General features: G+C 46.6%; 1 protein-coding gene and 1 pseudogene across 1 annotated transcript; both read right to left on the reverse strand.

Annotated features, from left to right (window-relative positions):
* Positions 1-6,454: 6,454 nt before the first annotated feature.
* On the reverse strand, positions 6,455-7,137 carry LOC101566936 (annotated as a pseudogene).
* Positions 7,138-12,735: 5,598 nt separating this feature from the next.
* On the reverse strand, positions 12,736-23,642 carry Slc35e4 (solute carrier family 35 member E4). The gene is made up of 2 exons (XM_004645523.2): positions 21,053-23,642; positions 12,736-13,682 (listed from the first exon to the last, which is right to left on the reverse strand). Exons 1-2 carry the CDS (start codon positions 21,669-21,671, stop codon positions 13,249-13,251), a joined length of 1,053 nt encoding a protein of 350 aa, XP_004645580.1. The 5' UTR covers positions 21,672-23,642; the 3' UTR covers positions 12,736-13,248.

Genomic DNA, 23,642 nt, shown 5'->3' on the forward strand with positions numbered 1-23,642 from the left:
GCAGTGCCCTTCCTCCTCAGTTCATTAGCTTTCACATGGGGCAAGGAAAATTTGAGGCAAGAGGATTGATGGTGAAAGAAAGCTGTGCTGGTGGCGTGAGGAAGGTGTGAAAGGTGTCCGCACTTGCAGGCCCAGAAGCTCAAGGAAGAGCAGGAAGGAAAGTATGGTACTAAAGTTTTGGTGAGAATGTGTAAGGTGGTTTTGTGTATTAAAGTTGGTTTTAGGGTTCTCTCATGAGAAAATAACTTAAGAGAGGAAAGAGGTCCATTCTATGCATTGTGGAGAAAAGCCAAATAAAATTTCAGGGTTTTGGATGGTATTGAGGGAAGATGATTTATAATTCTGAAGAATTATGTAAAGCCTTTCTGTTTAAACATGATCTATCAAAAATCATGATTTCAGGAAAGTTTAAGCAAACCTGGCTTTGCAGTCATGATGTAACGCATGACTGTGCACAAGACTTGGGTTTTTGGAAGAGTAAAAACCGTGCTATTGCAGATGGCTGACAATGTGTAGGAGCTCGAGGTCATAGCAGAGTTAGCATTTGGCAAGTGCCTTGATTAAACCAGAGCACTATAGTTTCTTAACCCAAACATCTGAATGGTCACGTGATAACTTGAGTGTTTGGCCTTGTAAGGAGGCCTCCACTACGTACATTGGCATTTCTCCTGCAGTACTGTTGTATCTTCAAAAGTGGTGTTGGTGTACATACACATGTCCTTCATATTGAAGGTGACTCATTGTTCTGCCACTTTTTCAATGTGAGATTTGAGGTAAGGATTGACACTAGAGTTCTCAGTATAAGAGTCTAGTACCTTGCACATGAAGTAGCAGTCTATCTCTTGTGTATTTTTATCTTGCTGTTTAAATATCCTTTCAAGTCAAAATACTTTTTTTCAGAAAATGGGTATGAATCGTTTTTGTGTGTGCATATGTTTGTTCTGTAAGATCTTAAGAGTAGGAGTTCCAAATTGTTGCTTCTAAGCAGCACATCCAATGAGAGGTGTAGGGGCCGGGGAGATGGCTCAGTGGAATAAGCGCTTCCCTGCCAATAATAGGTGTTAAGAGAATGCAGTTAATTTTAACATGTGTGATCTGCCATGCTGGGAAAATACTATTGGAATAACCAGAATGACAGTATTTGAGGTTTGACTAGCACCCATAATTTTTCTACCATAAATATTTCACTCCTGTCTAGCTATCCTTTATCACTATAAGAATAAATGTGTTTAATAGTTTAAAAAAAAAAACTTCACTGAAAGTATGTGTAACAGATTGAATAAAGCCAAAGATAGAATATCAGATCTAGAAGACAGGGTTGCAGCTAGTGACTACAGAAAGAGGGATACCTTAAAAATAGCAAAAGACCATGAAAAATCAATTACCCAGCTACAAGATGAAGCAAATATGAACAACATAAGATTGATCAGAGTTGGAGAGAAAGCCAGAGATAGCAAAAAACATTTAAAAAAAAAATCTCTTCACAGAGATAATGGCAGAAGACTTCCCAAATATGGATAGCAATTTGATATGCAAATAAATGAAGCAGATAGAACTCCAAATAGCCATGAACAAAATAAATCCACACCAAGGCACATAATAATCAAAATCTCCAAAATTCAGCACAAGCACAGAATATTAAAAGCAGCTAGAGAAAAGAAACAAATCACCTAAAAGAAAACTATCTTCAAAAGAAAACAATCTTCAACCCAGATTGATGTAGCCCACAAAACTATCTTTCAAAATCAACAGATAAATAAGATACTTTCATGACAAAGAACAACTGAAGCAATTTGTGATCACCAAAACAGCTCTACAGAATGCTCTGAAGGATATAGTAGAAAGAGATAACAAAGACCACAAACACATGAACACCAACAGAAAGAAGCCATCCAGAAGGGTAAGCAAAAAGAGAAAGACAGATAACAAATAACAGGGAAAGATAAGATAATACATATCAGTTTTGTTGTTTTTTGTATTTTAGGGAAGGGTCTACTGGGTGTTCAGGGTCTCACTACTAGATTGGACTCATAGTGATCTGCCTATTTACAGCCTCCCAAGAGCTGGGATTACAGGCGCACACCACCACGCCTGGTCTCAATTGCCATCTCAGCATGGGGTGGGGCCAGCACAGCAGGCCCAGAGATCAAACTCCCAATGCATATCAGTTATAATCATCAATATAAATGGTCTTCACTCACCATTATAAAGAAACAGACTGATAGAATGGATCAAGAAGCAAGATCCAACAGTATGCTGCATTCAAGAAACACATGTAATGCAAGAAGAAATTCATAGACTAAGTCAAAGGATGGAAAACAATTCTCCATGTCACAGAAACCCAGGGAAAAAAGAAAAGCAATAGTAGCTATTCTATTTGCAGACAATATAAACTTTAAGTCAAAACTGATCAAAAGAAGGGCCGGGGAGATGGCTCTGTGGAATAAGCACTTCCCTGGCAAGTGTAAGGACCTGAGTTCAATCCCCGGTTTCACCAAAAAAAAAAACAAAACCCAAACAAAAAAAAATGATCAAAAGAGACAAGATCACTACATACTTGGGTGAAACTACAAGAAGAGATAACAATCATATATGCACACAACACTGTTGCACCGAACTACATAAAACAATTATTAACAGACATGAAAAACCAAATAAACACTAGCACATTACATTTGCAGTGAGGGACCTCAGTATTCCATTCTCACTAACAGATAGACCAGCCAGACAAAATATCAATAAGGAAATGTCATAATTAAACCAAACCTGTAATCAAATGGACCTAGTAGATGTCCATAGAGCGTTCCAACCCAAAACATGCACATGGTATGTTCTCCAAAATAGACTGCATATTAGCTCACAGAATGTTTAATAACACGTAGAGGGACTGAAATCATCCCAAGCATACTCTCTGACCATAGTGCAATGAAACTGGAAATCAACAACAACAAAAGAAATAAAAAAAAACTACATAAATACATGGAAATGAAACAACACTCTACTTAACAACCAATGAGTCACAGATGAAATTAAGTAGCATATACAATGAAATAATAATATCATTACAATATAAAAGAACTCATGGGATGCAATGGAAAGCAGTCCTTTGAGGCAAATTTATAGCAATGAACTCTCAAATTAGGAAAAGAGAATGAGCTAAAATAAACAACCTGATGTTGTATCTCAAACTTCTAGAAAAAGAAGAACAAATCATACCCAAAGCTCATATGAGGGAGGAAATTATAAAGATAAGAGCAAAAATTAATGCAATAGAAACTAACAAAACAACACAAAGAATCAATGAATTGAAAAGTTGGTTCTTTGAAAGAATAAATAAAATTGATAAAACATTAACTGCATCAAAAAGAGGAAAGAAAAAAACACAAATTCAAGAAATTAACAATGAAAAGGGGGAAATTACAATGGAACCTATAGAAATCCAGAGCTTATCAATATCTACTACAAGATCCTTTTTTTTTCTTTTTTTTTTTTTTTTTTTTTTGGTATTTTTAGGAAGGGTCTACAGGGTGTTCAGGGTCTCACTACTAGATTGGACTCATAGTGATCCTCCTGTTTTACAGCCTCCCAAGAGCTGGGATTACAGGCATACCACCACGCCCAGTCTCAATCACTGTCTTGAGCCGGGAGATAGCTCAGTCAAATAAGCACTTTCTTGGCAAGTGCAAGGACCTGAGTTCAATCCCCGGTTCTGCAAAAAAAAAAAGGCTTGGGATATACGTCAGTGTTAATGTCCCTGGGTTCAGTTCCTAGTTCAATCACTGTCTCAGCGCATCCTGGGGGCAGGGCTGGCACACAGGCCTGGGGACTGAACCTCTGGCCCCTGCGCCTGCTTGCAGGTGCTTTAATCTGCTGAGCTATTTGGCCGGCCCTAAGCTCCTATATTCTAATGAGATTTTAAAAAAATATTCAAGAAATGGACAGATTTCTGGACACAACTGAATTGCCAAAGGTAAATCTAGAACACACAAAAAACCCCTAAATAAACCAGTACTGGTCAGTGAAGTTGAAAATGTAATTAAAAATTTACCAACAACAAAAAGCCTAGACACTGATGAATTCGCTGTTGAATTTTACAAGAAATTTAAAGAAGAACTAATGCCACCAATACTGAAATTCTTTAAGGAAATAGAAAGGGAAAAAAATGCTTCCAAAATCATTCCTGAAAGCAAGTATTACCCTGATTTCAAAACCAGAGAAGAACCCAATTGAAAAATAAAACATCAAAATACATTCTTTTAGCTGCACATAGGATGTTCTCCAAAATTTCTCTAATGAAAATAGATGCAAAAATCCTCAATAGGATACTAGTAAACAGAATGCAGCAAATCACCAAAGAGATTATACATCATGACTAAGTAGGACTCATATTACTTGGGATGCAGGGATGGTTCAACATGTGCAAATCAATAAATGTAATACATCACATTAATAGAGTCAAAGACAAAAATATGACCATCTCAATAGATGCAGGAAAAAACTTTTGACAAAGTCTAACACTCATTCATGATAAAAACCCTACAGAAAATCAGAATAGATGGTCTTTACCTCAATCTGATGAAAGCCATCCAGGACAAACCAACAGCCAACATCATACTAAATGGACAAAAACTGAAAACTTTCACTCTAAAGTCAGCAACAAGAAAAGGATGTCTGTCCACTATCACCACGCCTATTCAATATAGTTCTGGAAACATTACCCAGAGAAATTATACAAGAATAAAAAAATAAAAACAATAAAGATAAGAAAAGAAGAAGTTAAATTATTATTTTTAGATGACATGATACTCTACATAGAAGACCCCAAAAACTCCACCAAAAGACTTGTAGATTTTATAACCAAATTTAGTGATGTAGCTGGATACAAAGTCAACACTCAAAAATTAATAGCATTACTATACATAAGCAATAAACTCACACAGAGAGAAATCAGGGAAACCACACCCTTATAATAGCATCCAAAAAAATGAAATACTTAGGAATCAATCTTAGGAAAGAAGTAAAAGATCTATATATTGAAAATTACAGTACTCTGAAAAAAAGAGATTAAGGGCTGGCCTGATAACTCAGTGGACTAAAGCACCTGCTTAGGCAAAGCACAGGCAACCAGGGTTTGATCCCTGGTGTGCCATGCCGGCCCTGCCCCCACCCTGGGAGTGTGCTGAGACAGCTATTGAGACTGGGCATGGTGGCACACACCTGTAATCCCAGTGCTTAGGAGGCTGAAAAACAGGAGGATCACTACGAGTCCAATCTACTTAGTGAGACCCTATAGGCCCTGTATTCCCTGTACTAAGTGCAAAAAAAAAAAAAAATTAAGAAAATGGAAAGATATACCTTTCTCATGGATAAGAAGAACCAATACATTGAAAAGTACTTTCCTCCCAAACTATTATGTAGATTTAATGCAATCTCAAACAAAATACCATTAGCATACTTCATAAAACTAGAGAAAACATTCCTAAAATGCATTTGGAACCAGAAGAGACCTAGAATAGCAAAAGCAACTCTACAAAAAGGTAAGTCAGGGGCCAGCAAGATAGCTCAGAGGACTAAGCACCTGCTTAGGCAATTGCAGGGCCCAGGATTTGATGCCTGGTACCATATGCCGTGCTGTCCCTGTCCCCAGGCACACTGAGCTGGCCATTGAGACTGGGAATGGTGGTGCACACCTGTAATCCCAGCACTGGGGAGGCTGTAAAGAGAAGGACCACTAAGAGTCCGAGCTTCAGAGTGAGATGCTGTGCCAAATACATTTGTTTAAAAAAAGGCAAGTCAGAGGGGAACATAATCTCTTACCTGAGTACAAAAAAAAAAAAAAAAAAAAAAAAAAAAAAAAAAAAAAGAAAAAAAAAGAAAGAAAGAAAGAAAGAAAGAAAGAAAGAAAGAAAGAAAGAAAGAAAGAAAGAAAATTTTGAACTCTCATTGTTTGGAAAGTATTTATTGGAAAATATTTTGTGCCAACTCTTGCATTCTGAATAACTACTAGGAAGATAACAATATGCAATGTATTAATTATTGTTACTGTTCTACTAGCCTATTTTGAAAATCTGTTTTATAAAATTTATTTTTTTCTCTGTTTAAAATTTTGTTTTATTTTATTTGTTTTGGGTTTTGGGGTTTTTTGGTGGTCAAACTCAGGACCGTGTGCTTGCCAAGCAAGCACTAAAATTTTCAAAGAAGAAACTAAATAGCAGATTGGTCATTTTTACATTATTTCTTTGTAAGGTGGGTACAGAGTGCTATTAATAGCAGAAAAATTACTGGTTAATGCCAGGTTACACTTTTGTCCTTAGACACATTTCATTCATTTTCTTTTTCTTTTTCTTTTTTTTTTTTTTTTTGGCAGAACCGGGGATTGAACTCAGGCCCTTGCGCTTGCCAGGGAAGCACTTATTCCACTGAGCCATTTCCCCAGCCCCTCATTTTATTTTTCTTATGTAAAAATGCTTATTTTACAGCTGCTGGTGGAGTTCAAGTGCTCTAGACAGACTCTGGTGTGGGTTTTGCCAAGATGGTTGCTGAATCCTTGGTAGGGAGAATGGTAAATAAGGTATCTCCCCAGAGATCAGGGGTCAAGTAGTGGTAGGTCTTGAAGACAGCATCCAAGGTGGCCTTGGTGATGTTGCCCTGGCAGTCAGTACCAGTCATCAGCAGCTGCTTCTTGGGCACAGGGCCTGAGATGATGCCAGTGCCTCTGGTGGGAGGGATCAGACCCGCCCACACAGAGCCACAGCAGTCCCTTGTCTTGCGAGAAACGGTGTGGGGCTTGCTGATTTTGTTCCCCAGTAGCCTCTCTGCATGGGGACAATGGACAGCTTGGCCAGAATGATGACCCCCTGAATGGCAGTGGCTACTTCCTTGGAACACTTTACACCGACTAACATAACTGCTTTAGTCTCTGTTGGCCATAAATGTTTTGAACCTGGTCCACTGGCCAGCTCGTGTTTGCCTAAGCACAGGCATGATTTTCAGAACTTCATCCTCGAGGGATATGGCCAGGAAAAAGTCCATAATCTCAGACTCCTTGATGGGTGAGGAGAACAGATCAGTTTCCTCCAGGGACTTGATCTTCATGTCTGACCAACAGCCCAGCTTACAGACAGTGCTTGTTACCATTCCGTCTTTTTTTTTTTTTTTTTTTTCAGTGCCAGGGATTGAACTCAGGACCCTGTGCTTGCCAGGCAAGTACTTGTTCTACTGAGCTATCTCCCTGACTACCATTCCGTCTTGAGCCTTATTTCTGCGAGTCCCATGGCCATGGCCCCAACTCCTGCTGCGTGCACTGCCTCAAAGACCACTGCTAAAGCTGTCACAGAAAATGCTCCCTGGGTATATGGCTCCCTACCATTATACTTCAGTTTTTTAGTTGCCCAGGTTCCTGTTCCAGATCCTTTTGCTCCAGTCTTTCATAGATGGCTGATCACTGTGTATAATCCAATCCTCAATGGACAATCTATTCCGCCTCTGTACTTCTTTCTTGCTTATCCCATGTAAGCCCTAGATCACTAGAGATCAGGACCTGATATTGTAGGAATGATTCTAATCAGTGGCTATCGATGGAAATAAATCTGCCTCCAAAACCTGAGTATCATTTCAGTGTTTCTGCTTGCTGTTGCAAAGCCCCTAAGGAAGATACGTCTGCCTCCCATGCCTATCCACCATTTGGTATTGTCCTAGGGAAGAAACTTTTTTTTTTTTCAAGGATTAAAGAGAAGGGGCCAGGGAGATGGCTCAGTGGAATATGCACTTCCCTGGCAAGCGCAAGGGCCTGAGTTCAATCCCCAGTTCTGCCAAAATAAATAAATAAATAATCATAATCATAATCATAATAATTAAATAGAGAGAACTTAATTGTCATGACAGTTAAAAGGGGCCTGTTTTGGGAATTTGGCTATTATTTCTTCCTTTTTTTTTTTTTTTTGAGACAGTGTCTCACTGTTAGTTCAGGCTGGCCTAGAACTTATTATGTATCTTAGGCTGGCCTCAAACTCACATTGATCCTCCAACTGCTGGGATTACTGGCATGTACCACCATGCCCAGCCTCTCTTCATTCTCATTAAGGCCAGGTAACAACTCATTTTCAGTTTGTGACTTGGAACTTCAGCACAGTGACTCCATCTTAGTCCAGTGTAGTGGGATTTACTCTGGTAGCTGAGACCAAAGTAATGGCTGCCTATGAGCCTGGAACAATGGATCACCCCAAATCAATACAACTAATACTCTGCCCGCAGCACTGTTGCTGCTGCCATCCATGTACTTGAATTACCACAATTCTTCCCCTTCCCCCTGCCTCCTCTCTATCCTGTAGGAGACACTTCCAGGTCCTCGTCTCGGTCCAAGAAGCCAATATTTGTAATCCCAAAGTTACGTTACTGGAATCCCATCAAATTGATTCCAATCTACCACTTACAATGCAACCCATGGCAAAAATAAAGACACTAAATTATATTTTCAATCATAGGGGAGTCAAGGGGCTCTAAGTCCAGCCACAAAGATGGTTTTCTGGAACCAAGAGAGCGACCCAGGGCCTCACCCGGTTTTTATTCAGTAGAGGAGTGGCTTGAGGAGGGTGGACTGAGAATTGTGGGAAGTAGGTGATCCTTGTGAGCTGAGCTAGGTGGGTGGCCTACATTTACCTCTGCCATATGCAGAGAGGATATGCAGAGAGAGTAATCTGCATTATGTGGTATCTAATGTTTTGGTAAGTCTGGTGCTTCAGCTTTGGTGTAGCCTTTCAAGCCCCGGGAAGTCACAGCCTCTATCTCAGGCTCCATCCCAGCTGGCAGCAGGGAGCACTAGCTCTACTGTCTTGGCTCACATTAAAGAGCAGCAGGTATAGGTTACCAGGGAAACACGCATGCCACCTTGAAAGACTATCACCAGCACCGCAGCTAGACCAATAGACATTGCTTAAGGCCAATTGGAGGATAAACAGAAGTCCTGGCCAGCTCTGTGCAGAACAATAGGAGGAAATAGGGTGAGGCTCAGTCAAAATGGAGACAGTCGCTCTTCTTTCAAGGAGAACAGCTCAGGTGGTCCTCCACACTATCCTTCCAATTTTTCCTTTCCAATGGCTCTAGACTAACCTGAGGTCCATTTATCAAGAAATACTTACGGCAGATCACAGCCCTTTCCAGCTCAAAACCTTGCATGGCTTTCCATGAAGTGACCCTCAGTTAAATATTTTGTGGTAAATCCAAAAAGTATTTACAACGAACAGAAACAGCATGATAGTGGGGTTTTTGGTGTCTCAGAGATCATTTAGGGGCAGAGAGGAAAGCAGGAAGTCCTTGTTTGCCCCAGCCTTTTGAAATGACAATCTAAGGGCCACCAGGGACAGGTGGGAGGAGCAGCCTGGCAGCTGGGGCTGAAACAAGGCTTTGTTCCCAAGTCCACGCGGCGCGGCAGGGTGCCCAGCACAGCCCCAGCCTCCCTGGCTCCCTCCAGGCAGGACAAGGGGGGCTGGTGATGCACATCTGCCCTGCTCTGTGCAGGCAGGAGCATGCCTGAGTAGCTCTCCACATGCAGTGGAAGGCAGAGAGGAGGGGTAGGCGAGATAGCGTAGGAGCCTTGGGCCCATTGACTGAGCATCTATCATGGTTTGGGGATTGTTGCCAATTTAGTCCATGACAGCGTCCTGTAGCTGGGTGTGGTCAGGTTGTGCTGCTGCCCTGCTTAATACACAAGAGGCACAGAAGGGAGGGCCCTTGTCTTTGGTCACTCAGGTCAGTCAGACCTTTCACACAGATCACACAGATCAGAGCCAGGATCCTCACACTGGTCTGATTCCAGAGCTTCTGTTCTGGCCTGGTACCATACTAGTCTCCTCCACAATTTCACTTTCCACAGTTTATATTATCCATGGTCAGCAGGAATCTGAAAATATCAAGATGGAAAATTCCAGAAATAAACCATTCATAACTTTCAGATGGTGTGTCACTGAGCAGCATGGCGAAATCTCAGATCATCCTGCTTCTGCCCACCTAGGGGTGAATCTCCCTCTGTCCAGTGTCTTCTTATCACAGTATTTGCCCATTATTCTTTTTTTTTTTTAATTTTTTATTTTTTTTTAATTTTATTTACTTATGTGTGTGTATGTGTGTGTGTGTGTGTGGCCAGCTCAGCCCACCAGGGGGCGGGCTGGCTGGCATGTGGTGCTGGGGGATTGAACCGCGGCCCCTGTGCTTTAGCTAAGCTTGTTCTAAGTAGGTGCTTTAGACCACTGAGCCATCTCACCAGCCCCCCATTATTCTTCACTTAGTAGGTGTTTTGGTTATCAGACTATCACCCTGACTGGTATCACAGTACTTGTTTTCAAGTAATCCTTGTTTCATTTAATAGTGGCTCTAACATCTCTAATCCTAGCACTCAAGAGGTGGAAGGAGGCCGGCCAGATAGTTTAGCAGATTAAAGCGCCTGCTTAGGTAGATGCAAGGACCAGGGTTTGATCCCCAGCGTGCCATGCAAGGGCACACGGAGACAGCAACTGAGACTGGGAGTGGTGGCGTGTGCCTGTAATCCCAGTGCTTGGGGAGCTGAGAACAGGAAGGATTACTACAAGTCTGATCTGTGTAGTGAGACCTTGTAGACCCTGTACTGAATACATTAAAAAAAAAAGCAGAAGAAGACAGGAGGATCTCCTTGATTTTGAGCCCACCCTGGGCTACATAGTGACTTTAAAGCCAGCCTGAAGCACCTGAATTATAGAGACCCTGTCTCAAATCAAAAAACCCAAAGTGAGAGAGCAGCGATGGTAGTTTTAGATATGTCGAAGAGAAGCTGTAAAGTGCTTCCTTTACATGGCACAGCAAATGTTCTGAATAAGGAAAGAGAACAATCTTTAAGAAAAGAGAATAATCTTGTGCTGAAAATTGCTAAGACTTACAGTTAGCAATCTTCTGTGAAATTGTGAAGCAGAAAAAAAATTGGTGAATATATATATATATATATATATATATATATATATATATATATATAATTTCAGGGTCTCACTACACAGATCAGACTCGTAGTGATCCTCCTGTTCTCAGCCTCCCAAGCACTGGGATTACAGGCATGCAGCACCATGCCCAGTCTCAGTCGCTGTCTCAGCACTCCTGGGGTTGGGGCTGGCATGGTAGCATGGCAGCCAGGGATCAGACCCTGGTCCCTAAGTCTGCCTAAGCAGGCGCTTTAGTCTGCCGAGCTATCTGACCGGCTCTGGTGTTAGTTTTGCTGTTGCAACTCCAACTACAAAAATTACAGCTACGGTGTGACGTGAATTCTTAGTTAAGAGAAAAGACATTAAATCTGGTATGTGTGAGAAGGAAAAACAGTGTATAGGGTTCAGTATTATCTGCAGTCTCAGGCATCTGCAGGGGTCCTGGGTAAGGAGGAGCACTGTATTGTCTTCCACCTACTTCTGGCCACATACATGCTTGCTGTGACAATTGGCCCCCACAAATGGGGGGCCCACTCCTGAGTCACCCAGGAGGATCTGTGCACCCAGTGCCATCTAGCCTGATGTTTTGCGTGGCCAAGTCTGAGAAGGAATCTGGGGATGCCCAAGCTGCACAAGGACTGGGCTGGGCCGGTGGCATCTCTGAGTCACAGCGAGGGTGGGTGGTGGCTGACTCAACTCAACCAGGGCCACTTCCCCTCCTGCAAGGCCAGCTGGGGCAGTCTGGGGCCAGGAAGCTGGCTGGCATGACAATCCTTTATATTCTGGTTACATGCAGGAATGAAGGGCTCCTCCTTGAATGTCAGTCTGCCTACATCCCAGCCCAAGCCCAGTCTAGGTCCTTATCCTTGGGCCCAGTGGCTGTAGGACCTCAGAAATGGGGAAGCAGCTACCTCTGATAAAAACAGAAGCTGGCACCATCATCCCCATCCTCACCTACTGTCCACGAGCTCTTCATTCAGATCTTCCCCTTGGGGATCACCAGACACATTTGGAAACTGAGGCCAAGAGAGGGAGGCTATTTACCCGAGGTATAGTAAGATAGGAAGCTGTTAGGTTCCAGGTCTCCATGCTCCAGGCTAAGTCCTTATTTTTATCTCTGAAGAAGGTTGCTAGACACAGGAGTTAAGCTAAGAAGTGTTGTGACAAAATTGGAGAGGGCATCAGGGAGGCTCCTGGAGGGGAGTGGATTCCTGCCCTAGATTCTCTGCATGGGAGCCCTGCTCCCTGCAAGACCCATGGGCTAACCTAGAGGGTTCTCTGCTAAGTGTTCGCTGTGTTTCTCTCTTTCTTTTTAGGCTTTCTTTAAAGAAGGGCAGCATGTTTAGGTTTTGTTCCCTGGGCAGGGGGTAGGCAGGAGAGCAGAGGAGACTGCAGAACCAGAGCCCTAGACAGAAGGAACAGAAAGCAAAGGCTCCAAGTGCCCCAGTGTTGTGGTCAGGAGGCTGGAAGCCAAAACCCAAGGGGAAGAGAAGTGAGACAGGAGTCTGGCAAAGCCCAGGGCCAGTTCCTGAGGGCCTTGTGGTCTCGGATGGGAAGTTTTGACAGAGCCATGTGGAATCACAGAGCATATATGAGTTTTAGAAAGGTCCCTCTGCATGGAAGAGGCAGGAGACAAGTGAGGGCAGAGCAAGGAGGAACCCACTGCTGCCACCCAAGAGATGGGCAGTGGTAGTCTGGGCAGACCGTGGCAGGGCCTGGTGCCTGCTGGGTAGCCCACCATTCTTCCCTACTTTGTGATCTATACCCCTAAGGAATGACACAGGTGTACAAGCAAAAAATAGTTTATTTAAGGAGGGAAGACCCAAAACTGGGGGGCCCAGGAGCAAGGCCACAGCAGCTGCCTGGAGTTGGCATAGACCATCCCAACTCCCTGGAAGAAGCCCTTTCTCCGCTGCCCTCCCTGCTGGAGGAAGGATTGTACAACTGTCAAGAATTATCACCATCATTGTCATTGTAACCCATGGAAGGTGTCCAAGTTTGCCCAGCAAATTTTGGCATAGTAGTTGATATTAATGAAAACGATTACTCTGACAAGCACAGTGACTGTGCCTGGCTTGGACCCACCATCCAGTGGTGGGTGCGGTCTGTGACAAGGTGAGGCAGGCGGGAGGGAGGCAGGTCCCTCTGGGAGACCCTGTTCCAGCCTTCCAGGCACCCTCTAAGAAGAGCCCATCTCTCTTGGCTGCAGCAGCAGCTGCCTGCTGTCCCTGTTCCCACAGCCATTGGCCATGGTTGAACTCAGGCAGGGGCTGTCTGAGGTGAAACTCACGAGCTTCCCCAGGTCTCAAAGCCCCTTGTCAGGCTGGTCTCTCCGCCACAGTCCCCGGCGAACTGCCCACGAGGCCACAAACTCGCAGTTGTGGTAAAGGAACATTCCTGAAAGGGTAAGTGCGATGCCCACGTAGCTGAGGGCACTGAGGTGGCTACCAAACAAGAGGTGGGATAAGATGAGGTTGCCCACAACAGTGAGGTTGCCCAGGACATGGACAGTGAGAGGAGATGTGAGGGCCAGCAAGGAGAAACTGGCCAGGTTATAGACCACAGACAGGATGCAGCTGAGCAGGACACAGGTCCAGAGGTGGGAGTCCGTAGGCGCGGGTGGCAGAGCCACACCAGCCTCCAGCACCAGGGTGGCGCCCGCCAGCAGGCAGAAGCTGGGCATCGAGGTAGCATACAGCAAGGTCACTGCATCCAGCCTTTTCTCCTGCAGCAGGGCACCTGTAGAGAGGACAGTAGCCATCAGAACTCTGTTGCAAGACAATCCCCTACTTAATTTGAGTAGGGTTGGCTGCTCTTGCTTAAATGTTCACTCCTGACCAGCTGTGCCTGAGCTTGGCTCAAGGCTACTTTACTTGCTTCTTCATTTGGAGATTTGGGCAAAAGTAAAACCTAATGTGTTCAGTAACTTTAAAATTTAACAAAGATAACTTACACAAAGCCTTAATAAGGTAAGTGCTCAGCAAGACATTAAATTAAAAAACAAGCCTGCTTACCTATAATAATAAAAAAAAAAAAACCTGACCAGGTGTGGTGCACAGCTGTAATCCTACCACTAGTTTTTGTTGTTGTTGTTGTTGTTTGTTTGTTTTCTGTTTTCATTTTTTGGGGGGAGGGGGTATTTCTGTTTAGCTCTTTGAGACAGGGTCTCACTATATCATTTAAGCTGCCCTTGAACTCACTCTGTAGCCCACGCTGGCCTCAAACTTGCAGTAACTCTCCTGCCTCAGCCTTCTGATTGATGAGATTACAGGTGTGTGCCACCATGCCCAGCTTTTTTTTTTTTTCTTTCTTTCTTTCTTTTGGTCAAATCCTAGCACTTGAGAGGTTGAGGCAGGAGTATCACCATGAGTTTAAGGCCAACATAGGCTACATGGTAAATTCAAGGCCAGTCTGAACTTCATAGCAAGACCCTGCCTCAAAAAAAAAAAAAAAAAAAAAAAAAAATCAACATAAAGGCTCATTACCACCCATTTCAAACCCATTTCCCACAGAATGAAAATAGTAATCTGCTTGAGATAACCAAATCACCAATAAACATGAAAGGGGGTGTGTGTGAAAAAAAGATGTGTTGGGGCCAGGGTGATGGCTCAGTAGAATAAGCACTTGCTGGCAAGTGCAAGGAACTGAGTTCAATCCACAGTTCCACAAGAAAGAAAAAAAGAAAAGAAAAGAAAAGAAAAGAAAAGAAAAGAAAAGAAAAGAAAAGAAAAGAAAAGAAAAGAAAAGAAAAGAAAGAAAAAGAAAAAAAGATGTGTTACATACATGTACCAACTCCCATGATGAATGTAACCATTATGTGTTAGATATGCACATTAAAAATAAAAATTTAAAATAATAAACACACAAAAAAATGGCTCAAAAAATGGCACAAAATCTTCAGAGGACTCTCCAAGCCTTGGAACAAGCTTTCCTAGCTTCTGCTTTTGGCGTTTTAGGCAGTGCCTATGTAGTTCAAACTGGTCTTGAACTCACTAGCCCAGGCTAGCCTTGCAGGGCTCCTCCTGCCTCAGCCTTATGTGCTGGATTATAGGTGTGTGCTGCTCCCACAGCCCTTGATCCACCCTTTTTAGCATCAGCCCTGATCATACATTCTATAGCTCCGGCTGCTTCAGAGGGACAGGCCAGGAGAGGGTCCTAGCACTGCCACTTAGCAAATGGGAAAAAGGAAACTAAGGAGAGGGTTGGAGGAGGAGGAAGAGTGTGAGGGAGGAGGAAGAAAGGGGGAGGGAACTTTATTGTCTTCTTGGTAGTGGGGATTGAACCCAGGGCCTTGGCACTGAGCAACATCTTCAGCCTTGATTCTGTTCTTTGAGATAAGATCTTGCTAAGGCACCTAAGCTGGACTCAAACTTGTGATCTTCCTACCTCAGATTCCCAGAGTGCTGTAATTATAGGCATGTGCCACCACACCTAAGAAGAGATTTTCAAAATATTTTTTAAAGAGAGTATAAAATAGTATTAAAATAGAAAAATTACAAGTGATTCAGAATTTCACTTAACAGGGCCAGCCAGATAACTCAGAGGATTAAAGCATTTGCTTAGGCAGACACGGGCTGGGGGTTTGATTCCTGGCCTGCTGGGCCAGCCCCACCCCCAGGGCACGCTGAGATAGCGATTGAGACTCAGCATGGTGGTGCCATGGTGGTGCCATTGTGACTCGGCATGGTAGTGCACACCTGTGATCCTAGCATTTGGGAGGCTGAAAAACAGGAAGGATCACTACAAGTCTGATCTATGTAGTGAGACCCTATAGATCCTGTACTAAATACATTTAAAAAAAAAAAAAGAATTCCACTTAACAAAATATGAATTTGACAGTATTTGCTGTAATACATAGTGTTGTCTTTCAGTTAGTCATATTACCAAATATATGCATGTAAAATTGGAAGAAAGAAAAAAAAGAAATTAAGAAAAAAAGGACAAACAATTGCAAAAAGGAGATGACACAAAACATTAACTGCTCCTTTCACAGACCAGCAGAAATGCACAGTACAGGTGTCCAGGTCATCCTGCTTACATATATAGCTATCTCTTTCCCCACCCTGTCTCCTGTCCTCCTCAACTCAGTAATTCCTTCCTTTTGAACAGGTTCATTCCCTTCTACCAGTATCTATTGTACCCTTCAGATTGTATTTTCTCTTTTAGGCTCTCACACTAAGGAAGCAACATGATGTTTGCACATGCAAAGCTGATTTATTTCACTTAAAAGAGTATGGCCTCTAGTTGCATCCATTTACCGATAAAAGCCTCAAATCTATCCTTTTTATAGCTGAACAATATTCCACTGTGTAAAAATACCTCATCACCTGTATCCATTCCTCAATTGATGAGCATTTGGGTTGTTTCCAAGATTTAGCTATGACAAATTGTGCTGCTGTACACATGGGTGCACATATATCACTGTCATATGATGCTCTCAGGTCTTCTGGAAAAGTACCCAGGAGGGGAAGAGCTGGGTTGAATGGGACCTCCAATCCTAGATTCCAGAGGAATCTCCACACTGATTTCCATAGTGGTTGTACCAGCCTGCACTCCCACCAATAGTGGAGAAGGGCTCCTTTTTTCCCCACAGCCCCTCCAGCATTTATTATTGGCTAACTTCTTAATGTTAGTCATTCTAAGAAGAGATTTTTTAACATTTTTTTTTTTTCATTTTGTGTATTTGGTACAGGGTCTCACTGCACAGCTTGGACTCTTAGTGATTCTCCTGTTTTCAGCCTCCCCAGGGCTGGGATTACAGGTGTGCGCCACCACACCTGGACTCAGTTGATGGCTTAATATGCCCCAGGGCTGGGCCTACATGGCCTGCTGGACCAGGGATTGAATCCTGGTCCCTATGCTTGCCAAAGCAGGTGCTTAGTCTGCTGAGCTATCTCATTGGCCCTTGGAAGAGATCTTTTCCTACCTTTTTTTTTTAATGTATTTTAGGGGCTGGTGATTTGGCTCAGCAATAGAATGCTTCCCTAGTAAGCTGGAAGCCATGGGTTCAGCCCTCAGCAATAAAAATAAAAAACAAACTTCCCCTTAAATGTATTTTAGTATGGGGTCTCCAGGATCTCACTATACAGATCGGACTTATCGGATTTGTAGTGATCCTCCTGTTTTCAGCCTCCCAAGTGCTGGGATTATGGGTGTGCACCACCACACCTAGTCTCAGTTGCCATCTCAGCACACCCTGGGGGCGGGGCCAGCAAGAGATTTTTAAAATAGACTGGTGCCACATATCTATAATCCCAGCATTAGTGAGGCTGAGGGACTGCCATGAGTTCAAGGTCAGCCTGCACTACACAGTGAGACCCTATCCAAACAAACACGCAGTAAAAATGATTAGTCCATTCATTGCTGCATTCACCTAAGGACCATTGGGATGGAAAGGGCTCAACAAGAAAGTCCTTGTTGACTCTTGGCTGTCACTGACTGTTTATGACTGATTATCAGCACTGCTTGCTACCCACACTGGAGCCTACTGAGTTAAGTCCAGGACTCAGAGGACACCTTTCAGCTTTTCAAGGAAAGAGATGATCCTGCCACTGTGCACAGATGTGACACAGACTTCCAGCTGGCTGCTTTGCAAAGGAAGCAGAACCATGATCAGCAGCAGACAGCCCAGGTACTGTAAGGTATTCACTCGAAGGCTGCGATGGTGGGCGCCTTCTCCACATGGCAGAGTAGAGACAGGAGTAATCAATACCGGTCCCCACCCAGACAGCCTGCGTCTACTGACACACACTTTCCAAAGGGCGAGAGGTGCTTAGTCACCAGCCTATGCTTAGAATAGGAAACTTTAGTCCTTTCTCGATTTCATTCTGATGTTTTGGCCTCGTTCTCTAGGCAACAGGCCTTCCAGCTCAAGCTTTTTAAGAAAACAGATAATTGGAATGCCTCCCTTTTCAAATTTGGCACTCTTACACAGCCTATGGCCTGCATGCTAACGGTTAAGATGGGAAGGCTTTGGGTTTGCGGGTGAACTTTACCTTTGGTGAATCTCATCCTCACAGGGAGCCCCATTTAATCTTCCCATCTCACCCCTTGCACATCTGTCCTGCACCCCACCTGACCCCTCAGCTTCCCTCCCTGCAACAGGGGAAAGGGCTGTGAGTCCAGCACAAGTGATTCACCCCCAAAATGCCAGCCTGTCTTTCTGCCTCTTAGTGACTCCTCCACCTGCCAACCTCCAAGCCCTTCAGTTGTAACCTCTACTTCTCCAAAGGGTTTTTTGTTTGTTTGTTTGTTTGTTTTTTGGCTGTTGTTACTTTTGAGCCAGGGTCTCTTTGTAGTGCATGCTGGCCTTGAATTCACTGTGTAGCTCAGGCTGGCTTCAACCTTGAGACCCTCTTCCTGCCTCAGTTCCTCAAGTGCTGGGATTACAGGCATGTACTTCCACACCCACCCTCTAAGGCATTTTTGTTTCAGAACTCAACAGCACTCCCAAGCTTCACCACACAAGCTGACCTTCTCTAAGCCCTGGCCACTTGATGTTGGCTGGTTCCCTCTACCCCTTCCTTGGCTGTGTGATTCAGTCACCTTTTCTGTGTGTCTGAGTCTCATATGTAACACAGGGAGGGTGATGACATCCTTCTCACAGGAGTGCGTGTGTTGCTCAACGCAGCGCTGATGCCCAGTGCAAGCTCACCATGGCAGTGGACCCAATCTCCCCTGCTCTGCTCCTGCTAGCTGGCACCCAGGGTCCTGGCAGTGTATTGCCCATTCTTTGTTGCTGTCTAGGAAGAGCGGGACAGTGTAGCCCCTGGCAAGGGCTCAGTAAGTGCACTGTCATGAATACATTATTTCCATTATCATCGTTACAGGCCTCCTCACCTAGCAGCCTTCTCTGATCTCCCAGGAAGCCCATGCCCCTACCACACCCGTGTGCACCTTGACTCCAGAACGTCTGTCCTACCAAATGCATCTCCCAATCAGCCCAAGCACTCAGAGATCAGGGATTTAATCAGGCTGCTTGTGACATAGGTACAGCCAAGAACAAGCTCAGGAGGGTGGGACTCCACTGCCCAGATTTTCTCTGCATAGGAGGATGATGTGGCCTCAACCTCTCCTTACGTCACTCCCCTGCAACTGGCCTGGGTGGAAGGGAAACTTCTGGCCCTGCCTACAGATGCTTGATGTCCTCTCTTCCTTCACCCTTACCCTCTGCTCATCTGGTGTCTGCTCCCAGTGAAGGAGCTGCTATCAGCCATTCTAGTCTGAACAGGACTCTGGAGCCTAGGCCAAAAGAAATCTCCTTTTAAACCCCATTTTATTCAATTCACTCCTCCCCATCTCAGCCAGGCTCCCTTCACTGACGGGACCTCCAGTTTCCTAAGCTCCCTCCTTAGTGCTCTGCACCACGTGGAATGACTATGCTACTAAAGGCCATCAATGAATTCATCCTTTAAGGAGTAGCTGTTCTGTGTTAGGTCCCAGGTCAAATCCTGGGGGCACAGAGATGCTCCAAAGCCTATCTGATGGGAAGCAGACAGGTAATCCAGGTGTAACAATAACAGGGCGTTTAGAGCCCAGAACACATACCACCCTACAGCCTCCCAGGTGAGGCAACTGAGACTTGGAGGGAAGGGGGGAGCTGGCAGAAGCTAAGAAATGGTCTGATGTCAGGTACCCCAAATACCCTGAATCCTGGCTGGCTCTGGCCCCTCCCACAGTCTTGGGGGCCAAGGGCTCTGTGTGAGGAGCACTGGACCTCAGCAGGTACAATGTGCTCCAGAGGTGGGGATTTCTCAGCCTCATGTCCCTGCCCAAGAGGGCCCCACAGGGTCAGGTTTCCTGGAGTGGACTCATGCCCAGAACTCATGCCTGAGCTCAGGCTCCAGCTCATGTAACCTGAGGGCAAAAATAGAACAGGGCTTTGGCTCTGCCTCAGGCCCAGGAAGGTAAGGACAAGATGTCTGGGTCCAGGCTCTGACACAACATCAGGAAAGGCCTGAGCTCTAACTTCAACATGGCCCTCACTTCAGCTGCCCTCAAGTTAGGCATTAACCTTGGAGAGCTCCTCCCATTCTCCCTTTCCCAGGCCTGTCTCACAGATCTCACAGCTGGGGGGTGAAGTAGATACAAAGTTCTCTTTGGACTCCACCAATTGGCCCTCTACTCCTGAACAGGAGGGGAGACTGAGGGCCAGAGAAGGTGTAGGCCTGCCCAAGGTCACCCAGCAAGTAAGAGCAAAGGAATGGCAGGAAGCCAAGCCTCCCTTCCCTAAGTACCCAGACCTGTCCTGGGTCTTCCTTGGGTTGAAGCAGAGAAAAATTTGGGGCTGTACCTCAGCTATCCCTCCACAGAAAAAGACAGGAAGCCAGCTTCCATCCTCAGGCAGGCTGATCTAGCAGGGTCTAGACCTGGAGCTGTAGCCCTATCTACAGATCAGAGCCCCACTGTGAGCTCTCATTAGAGCCAGAGTTCAGAGTTCCACAGACTAGACTTCAAGTCCTTAGGAGCCATGTACTCCTATGCCAGTCAGAAATTTCTTAGGGTCTTAGTCCCATCACCTGGAAGTGGGGATAAGGTGGTAGTTGCTATGACAACTGAAGACCAGCATCCAGCACTAGGCCTGCCACACTATAGCTCATAGTCAACATCAGCATTTCCTATATTCTGCCAAATCCTTGCCTTCCAAATCCCAGCTTACAATGACAGACTTCTCTCTTTCTCTGGTCCATGTTTTCTGGCCTCCCTCTGGTCCTCAGCCTTACACATCTCTTGAACAGCACAGGCTCTAAGTGGCTGCATTCAAACCTTTCTACTGCTACTCATTAACACACAGCCATAAGCAAGCCCTTCCCCCTCTCTACAAAGGGGACATTATGGTACCTATCATTGATCAAGGGCTGTACTGGGATTCGGAGCAATAAAAGGCTTGACAAGGCATGGAACACAGATCAATGGCAACTATTATTAAAGACTGGCTAGGCCTCCAGAAAGCCTTGGTCTGGCACCTAAATGGAAATTACTGAGCTCTTGGACCTCTATGAACCTCAGTTTCCTCATCTGTAATATGGGACAACAGCCACACCTTTCACCAGGAACTCCAGGCTAACCACCCACCCCAAGTTCCATCTCCTTAGATGGAAGATACTCACTCTGCTGAACGGACTTGAGGCCTCGGAGACAGGTGGCCACCAGCAGGAAGCCACAGCCTGCAGGGGGTGCCCGGAGTTCCCCAGCCAGGCTACAGGCAGCCCCCAGGCAGAGAGGGCCCATAGCAGCAAACTGCAGTGGGTGGTGGCGACGGCCAAGCAGCAGTGCAGACAGGGCCAGCGTGAACAGTGGCGTGGTGGTCGTGGCCAGCTGTGCCAGGTCCAAGGGCACAGTGCTGAGGCCCACGTTGCCGCAGGCCATCGAGGTGCCGAAAGTGAGGCTGAGCAGCAGCACTTGGCGACGGGTGCTCCGTGGCACGGGGCGCCGTGCCCCCCAGTGGCATGCCAGTGCTGCTGCCAGCATGTGCAGTGCTGAGAGCAGCAGGGGCCGCCCAAAGCCATGCACTGTGAAGATCCACTTGTTAAGGCTTGACATGGTGGCTCCCGTCAGCAACCACACCAACGCTGCCACAGCCACCCGGGCCCTGCCAGGTCGCCTGAGGACCTGGGGGCTGCCAGGGGACCACTCGGGGGGTCCAGCCACCCGAGCACTTCCAGTCACTGCTGCTGCTTCAGCTGAGGTCATCCTGCCTTCATGGTGCTCCGGAGGACAGCGGCACATCCGCACCAGTGGGGCTGGAGCAGGAGGTTAGCTCCCCTGTGACCAGCTCCGGACCACTAGAGACCCCAGCTTTGGGGTAAGCCAGATACTGTTTCTTGGGCCCTAGGCCAGTCTCAGGTGAGGTCACCGATGTGCTTCCAGGCCTTGGCCAGCAGTGTCTAGAAGCTAAGCTCACAGTGTTCCACAGATCTGGGAGAGCCGAGGTCGTGGCTGATGGCGGGGAACGCTGGTGTCCAAGCCTGGCCTAGGAAGCTCCGTTTACCTCTTTCCCCGGTGCCAGATGAAATTTCCGCTCTCTTCCTTGCCCAGCATTCACACTATGCTCTTCGATAGAATCCTTTTCCCTTTTTTCTCTTCCGTCCCCAGGCCGTGAGGGTGGAGAGCTTGATTCCCTGTCCCGAGAGCTCAGGCGGTGAGCAGGCCTGGCAGAGACGAGCAGGGCTCCGCGCCTGGTGGTACCCGGGAAGCCGCGGCTCACTACCTCCGATAGCGTCAGGGAGATGCAGCTGACACGCGGCCCGGCGCGTTCCGGCCAGTGCTAGGAGGTGAGCTCGGTTCGGCTCCCCAAGGACTGGCGCCTGGGCCGGAGATGTGCCTCCGGGGCTGTTCGACTGAGGCTGTGGCTCCTAGCTCCCGCCCGGCTTAAAGCCCAGCCCAGCCCAGCCCAGCCCAGCCCAGCCCAGCTCGCAGCCCCGCCTCCTCCGCGCCCCACCCGTAAAGTAGGGCTGAGACCCCAGCGCCGCCCCAGCCAGGACCCGCCCGGGAACACCGACGTCTCGCCCCGCCCCAAGGCCGCGCTCCGCAGCCCCGCCCCCATCGGCCGGGCGGCCCGCGAGGCTCCTCCTTCCTCCTCCGCACTCAACCGTTTAGAGACCCCAGTGCTCGGTACACTGGAGTATCCCGCAAAGCCGTCCACATGAATAGGGCACTGAAGAGGACCGAAGGGACGAGTTACAGGCTCAACAGATCCGCGGCCAGTTAAATTGTGTGACCTCAACATCGGGCAGAACAGGACCACAGGGTCCTTTATGGTCTTTCCGTCACCCCTTCTACCCAGCTTCCCTGCCTTCCTCCCAGCCCAGGGCGGCGCCCCATCTGGGGCAGCAGAAGGAAGCTGAATCACCAGGGCTGCCCGCAGCTGCGGAACCAGGGTACTGTCGCTGGCACCCATCCCTGACCAGCAGTCCCTGTTCCATCCTGGGCACTCAGAATCAACAAGCAGCTGGACGTCTGGGGTCCACCCCTTCCTCCAGGCTTGGTGAGACGGAGCCTGGCGCAGGGAGGCAAAGAGGGTCCCCAAGGCTTTGCCCTTAACCAGATTTCAGTTTTCGTATCCCACCCACCGACAGACTCTGAGTTTAGGACTGGGTAAATAGTGCCCCTAGAGGCGGTCGGGTTGACCCAGATTCCAGGCCCAGCCCTGGCCTCTGGAGCCCTGGAGTGCAGGTGAACAAGGACCAAGGCCCCAGCAGGAGCTCAGTGCCGGCTGCCAGCCCCTTTCAGCCATCGCGCTTCCTGCCCCAGCGGAAGAGCCACCCCGCCTGGACACAGCTCAACCTTTGCCTGTTGGTGGGCCAGCAAGTCCTTGATGACCCCAGCCGGAGTGGAGGAACTAGACCGCAAAGGAGAGCCGCCAAGCCCGTCCTGCTGCGCCCTCTGGTGGCTAGGCTCCCGAATGCCTGAGAACGGAGGCTACTCTAGCCCTTCTACAGCCTTTAGACACCCTTGGGGTGGGAGGTGGGGAGAGCCTAACGGGAGATCTAAAGAACCCGGCCTCTCTAGTGGGGCTGGGTCCAGGAGTCTGTGCTATCTTATTTGCCTCTGCTGAGCCTGACGTCTGCTGGAGCTGGTAGACTGCTGAACAGCCCAAATCTCAGGGCAGAGGGTGCGGACAAGGAAATTTCCAGGGGGCCGGGAAGATGGCTCAGTAGAGAAGGCGCTTCCCAGGCAAGCGAAAGGGCCTGAGTTCAA

The sequence above is a fragment of the Octodon degus genome, unplaced genomic scaffold, assembly GCF_000260255.1.
Source record: "Octodon degus isolate 3935 unplaced genomic scaffold, OctDeg1.0 scaffold00230, whole genome shotgun sequence".
Classification (NCBI taxonomy): domain Eukaryota; kingdom Metazoa; phylum Chordata; class Mammalia; order Rodentia; family Octodontidae; genus Octodon; species Octodon degus.

Bases quoted from the DNA above. Each gene is read 5' to 3' on its own strand.
- Slc35e4 (XM_004645523.2), bottom strand. From the start codon at position 21,671: ATGTGCCGCTGTCCTCCGGAGCACCATGAAGGCAGGATGACCTCAGCT. The intron at 13,683-21,052 runs GTGAGTATCTTC...TCCTCTCTACAG, and splicing joins CCTCAAGTCCGTTCAGCAGA to GTGCCCTGCTGCAGGAGAAA.